At 45.1% G+C, this 4,776-nt stretch overlaps 1 protein-coding gene across 1 annotated transcript in view; it reads left to right on the forward strand.

Moving 5' to 3' along the window:
• Nucleotides 1-4,072, forward strand: part of ebf3a (EBF transcription factor 3a) — a 42,311-nt gene extending 38,239 nt beyond the window's left edge. The window contains 5 exon segments of the mRNA XM_056297648.1: nucleotides 2,352-2,365; nucleotides 2,367-2,395; nucleotides 2,397-2,479; nucleotides 2,482-2,535; nucleotides 4,041-4,072. Coding sequence (XP_056153623.1) covers nucleotides 2,352-2,365; nucleotides 2,367-2,395; nucleotides 2,397-2,479; nucleotides 2,482-2,535; nucleotides 4,041-4,072 — 212 coding nt within the window.
• The last annotated feature ends 704 nt before the right edge of the window (nucleotides 4,073-4,776 follow it).

Below are 4,776 nucleotides of genomic sequence, written 5' to 3' on the forward strand. Positions count from 1 at the left end.
GCCAGTGTGAAAGGTGTAGCTGATAACTTGTACAACTGCTATAGCTAATACTGCCAATACTACCACTAATACCACCACTATTACCACCACCACTACTACTACTACTGTTACTATGGCTACTACTGCTATAACTGCTATAACTACTATCTTATCTTATCCTATCTCATTATTCCTGCTAGTACTTCTATTGTTACTACTGCTACCACTATGCATGCTACTGCTGCTACTACTTCTACCACTACAAGAACTACTGTAACTATTACTTGTACTAGCACCACTGCCACTTCTATTGCTACTGCTACCAATACAACTACAACTATGATTAGTGCTAGTACTTCAGTAGCCCTGCCAATGGTTAGGCTAAGATTCATTTACAGCTTTTCGTAAAAGTTTAGTTTCAGTGGTCAATTCTGAACATGGTTCAGCAGGGGGTTGTGTACCATGCCATGTTTGTTGTTCTCTGTGATCAGAGCTACATTGGGAGGGAGGTGTTTCCTGTGATTAGTCTGCAGGTCCTTTTTGTTCTGATTATTTCGTCGTAGGATAAAAAATAAGGTAGTACTCTGGAAGCTGAGACCAGTCAGGTGCCTTGCACTGATCAGACCATTACTAAATAATGGCACAGAACGTTGAAGAGAAGTAAAGTTATGGAATACAAACCAGTAAACATCTAGCAGCTGAAAGCTTCTGGTTAAAAAAACCCCAAAGCTCATCCAGGTGGTGAGTGATCTATTCCGTTGCCTACGAACATGAGGATCACCGGTTTGAATCCCTGTGTTACCTCCAGCTTGGTCGGGCATTCCTACAGACACAATTGGCCGTGTCTGTGGGTGGGAAGCCGGATGTGGGTATGTGTCCTGGTCGCTGCACTAGCGCCTTCTCTGGTCGGTGGGGCGCCTGTTCAGGGGGCTGGGGGAACTGGGGGGAATAGCATGATCCTCCCATGCGCTACATCCCCCTGGCGAAACTCCTCACTGTCAGGTGAAAAGAAGCGGCTGGCGACTTCACATGTACCAGAGGAGGCATGTGGTAGTCCGCAGCCCTCCCCGGATTGGCAGAGCGGAGCAGCGGAAAAAAAAAAACCTAAAGCAATTGATGGCTTACCCAGAATTCCCTGCTGGACAGCACATGCAGTAGGTTAACATACACATGGATTTTTTTTCTCAAATGATAGAATGTCATGACTGAGGTAAGCGGTCTCTGTTTATATTCACCTTATATAAAATGTCAGACATTGAATCCTTGAATTCCTCCCAGCTCAAAGATTACTGTCCTGCAGCTGACTATCGTCATTATTATTATTATTATTATTATCTCTTTTTTCCTTTCTTATGAAGATAATCTAAAATGGATTCCCTCAGTAGCCTGAATTATTTTATTTACTGTCATAGACAGAATCTTCACCCCTCCTGCTGTATTAATACCAGACGAACCCCTGTAAGCTTTACTCATCACTTTATTCTTCTTATTTACCATGTTTTTCACCAACATATCTTAGTTTATGTTCCACCATTATCCATCCATCCAGCCAGCCAGCCAGCCAGCCATCCATCTATCCATCCATCCATCCATCCATCCATCCATCCATCCATCCATCCATCCATCCATCCATCCAGTCAAAACACTTCCAGTCATATTTATGCCAGTATTATTTCCTGTTATTGAGGATGAGGAGTCAGTGAGACCACTTTGAGTTTACCGGCAGTGTATCAGGTGATGCTGTAGCTACGGTGATTGGTTGTTGTGGTTACAGCTCATCCTCTTGTTACTTCAGCACGGTTTTCATTTGAAGATTAGAAAAAGGGAAGAGGAGGAGGAGGAGGAGAAGGAGAGGCTGGAGAAAAAAGCGCAAGCTATTGAAAAAACACTTCTGACTATCTCAAAACAGCTTTAACATGAAGTGGAGCTGTTGGTGGGGTCCCAGAAGAAGATTAAATAAAGATAAAGAGCCCTTTCCCGAATGTCTCCAGCCGAAAATAATTTATATGAAAATCACCTCATCTTTTTCTCTGGAATGTTTTTGACAACGAAGTCCAGCCTGCAGGGAGAGCATTAAAAACCGGGGGGGAAAAAAAACGCAAAAAAAAACAGCTGATGGAGATGCAACCGATTCACTTTTGGTTTTTCATCTTTGCAAAAATTCTTGTACATTATGCCTAAAATTTGGATGGAAACATTGCTATAAATAGATAGATGGATAGATAGATAGATAGATAGATAGATAGATAGATAGATAGATAGATAGATAGATAGATAGATAGATAGATAGATAGATAGATAGATAGATAGATAGATAGATAGATGTATAGCCAGACAGATAATCCCTATGTGCGTGTGTGTTTGTATTGCAGTCGTACCGTCAAGCCCCCACCATGACCGTGTCCAACTGTAACTCTCCATGGCGTCTTCTCCTTCTCTCCCGCCAACGTCATCTCCGCCGCCGTCAAACAGAAGAGCGCCTTCGCTCCTGTAGTCAGGCCCTCAAACTTCCCCCTCCTCCCAACTGCTCTGCTAACAACTCCAACGGGCTGCAAGGTGAGACCACTTCCTCTCCTCTGCCTGTCATTACGTCTCGCATCCTCCCTCTTCCTCCTCCTCACCTCATCCCTTCTTCTCCACTCACCCTAATATTCAGCCAAAGCCAGCCCCACGTTGGACTGACTCCGTCTATGAGTGGCTGTGGTCTCACCTGGACTAACTTTGTCTACATATGGCTCTGATAAAACATGGACTAGTTTTGTCTATATGACTTAGGTTAATGCTGGACTGACTCTTTCTATATATGGAAGTGTTGTCACCCATCTCCTCAATCAGTGCCCTGCCACCCAAACATTATCCATAAATGTATAAAAGAGATTAACATTGGTCTGGAAGATAGACTAGACCGATTTAGTCTCTTCTCTCTCTCCTCTCCTCTCCTCTCCTCTCCTCTTCTCTTCTCTATCTCTTCTCTTCTCTCTCTTCTCTTCTCTTCTCTTCTCTTCTCTTCTCTTCTCTTCTCTTCTCTTCTCTTCTCTTCTCTTCTCTTCTCTTCTCTTCTCTTCTCTTCTCTCCTCTTCTCCCCTTCCCTTCCCCTCCCCTCTCCTCTCCTCCCTTCCCTTACCTTCTCTCCTCTCCTCTCCTCTCCTCCCTCTCTTCTCTTCTCTCCTCTCCTCTCCTCTCCTCTCCTCTCCTCTCCTCTCCTCTTCTCTTCTCTTCTCTTCTCTTCTCTTCTCTTCTCTTCTCTTCTCTCTCTTCTCTTCTCTTCTCTTCTCTCTCTCTCCTCTCCTCTCCTCCTCTCCTCTCCTCTCCTCTCCTCTCCTCTCCTCTCCTCTCCTCTCCTCTCCTCTCCTCTCCTCTCCTCTCCTCTCCTCTCCTCTCCTCTCCTCTCCTCTCCTCTCCTCTTCTCTTCTCTTTGCCTCTACACATACACAGTAAAGGGTAAAGGATGGTGTGTACTGTTAGTAGTGTTAGCACATTGAGAGTGACAGGACGATACAGGACATGTTTTATTCACAGCAAGCTATGGATACATTCTGTAACACACACACACACACACCAATACGCACGCACACACACACATACCAATACGCACACAAACACATGCGCACTACACAGGGAGTCAGTGTGTGATGTCAGTGCTTTAGACAGAGGGGTTTGTAGCGTGTTAAATATTCATGTTCCTCTCTGCCGACACTGAAACAAGCAGGCAGAAGGCCAAGAGAGCACCACCATTTAACTGTGTGTGTGTGTGTGTGTGTGTGTGTGTGTGTGTGTGTGTGTGTGTGTGTGTGTAATGTGAGTTTTAGGTATGGAATGTCATGATTTTCTTCAGTATCACTGCACTACAGCCCATCTGCTTTTGCATCAGAACATCTGCTAACATTTAATCATCTTTAGTTGAAATCATTAATTCTGTAAATATTAACCATTGTATGTTACCTCTCTGTCAATGTGTGGTTTCTTTTTCTACCAGCTTGTTAACAAGACTCTCTCTCTCGCTCTCTCTCTCTCCCTTTCCTTATCTGTCCCTCTCTATATCTCGCTCTGACTCTTTTCAGGAATGTCGGGTCTTGTTGTTCCTCCGATGTAAATCAGCACTTCCTTGTTCCTCGTCTTCCTCCCCTCCGAGCACCAATCACCTCACGGGGTGGGCGGAGCCACAGGAGGCGGGGTGAGAACACTCTAGATGTAACTGAGGGCTCTGACTGACCAATCACAGAAAAACAAAAACTGTGTCCCGGGTTTTTATTGGTTGACTTGACTGGCCGGACCACACCCAGTCGCCCCTTACCAACAAGAAGAACCAGAGGATGAACAAGGACTTGCAGCCTGTTTTGTACAGCTTTCTGTGTAGTAACTGTGTGTGGGAGGGTCCTTGGTACGTCTGTCTTTTTTTTTTTTTATAGATATATTGGCTGTGAAGAAGAGGCCAACCAGATCCCTTTGCTTTAGAAGCTCAAGAAATCTTTTTATCTTGTTTTCTGGTAAACTGTCAGACAAAAGAAACAGAGTCCCCTCTGTGCCAGCCCCTCCTCCTCACCCCCAGCCCCCTCCTCCTGACCCACCCAGCCCCCTCCTCCTGACCCAGCCCCTCCCACTTCCAAACCTTTTTTCGCTTCGCTGGCACTTGTAAAAACTTAACCCGCATCTTTATAGGCTATTGTGACCGTCTGTCCTCTTGTCCAGAATCATCATTTTAATTCACTTTACCCCGTCTCTACAATCCTGTGCTTGACTTCGCCCCTGGACAACCCCCACCCCTCAGCCCCCCCCTCATCTTTTCTATGTGTAGAT

Source organism: Lampris incognitus, chromosome 17 (assembly GCF_029633865.1).
Source record: "Lampris incognitus isolate fLamInc1 chromosome 17, fLamInc1.hap2, whole genome shotgun sequence".
NCBI classification, from domain to species: Eukaryota; Metazoa; Chordata; class Actinopteri; order Lampriformes; family Lampridae; genus Lampris; species Lampris incognitus.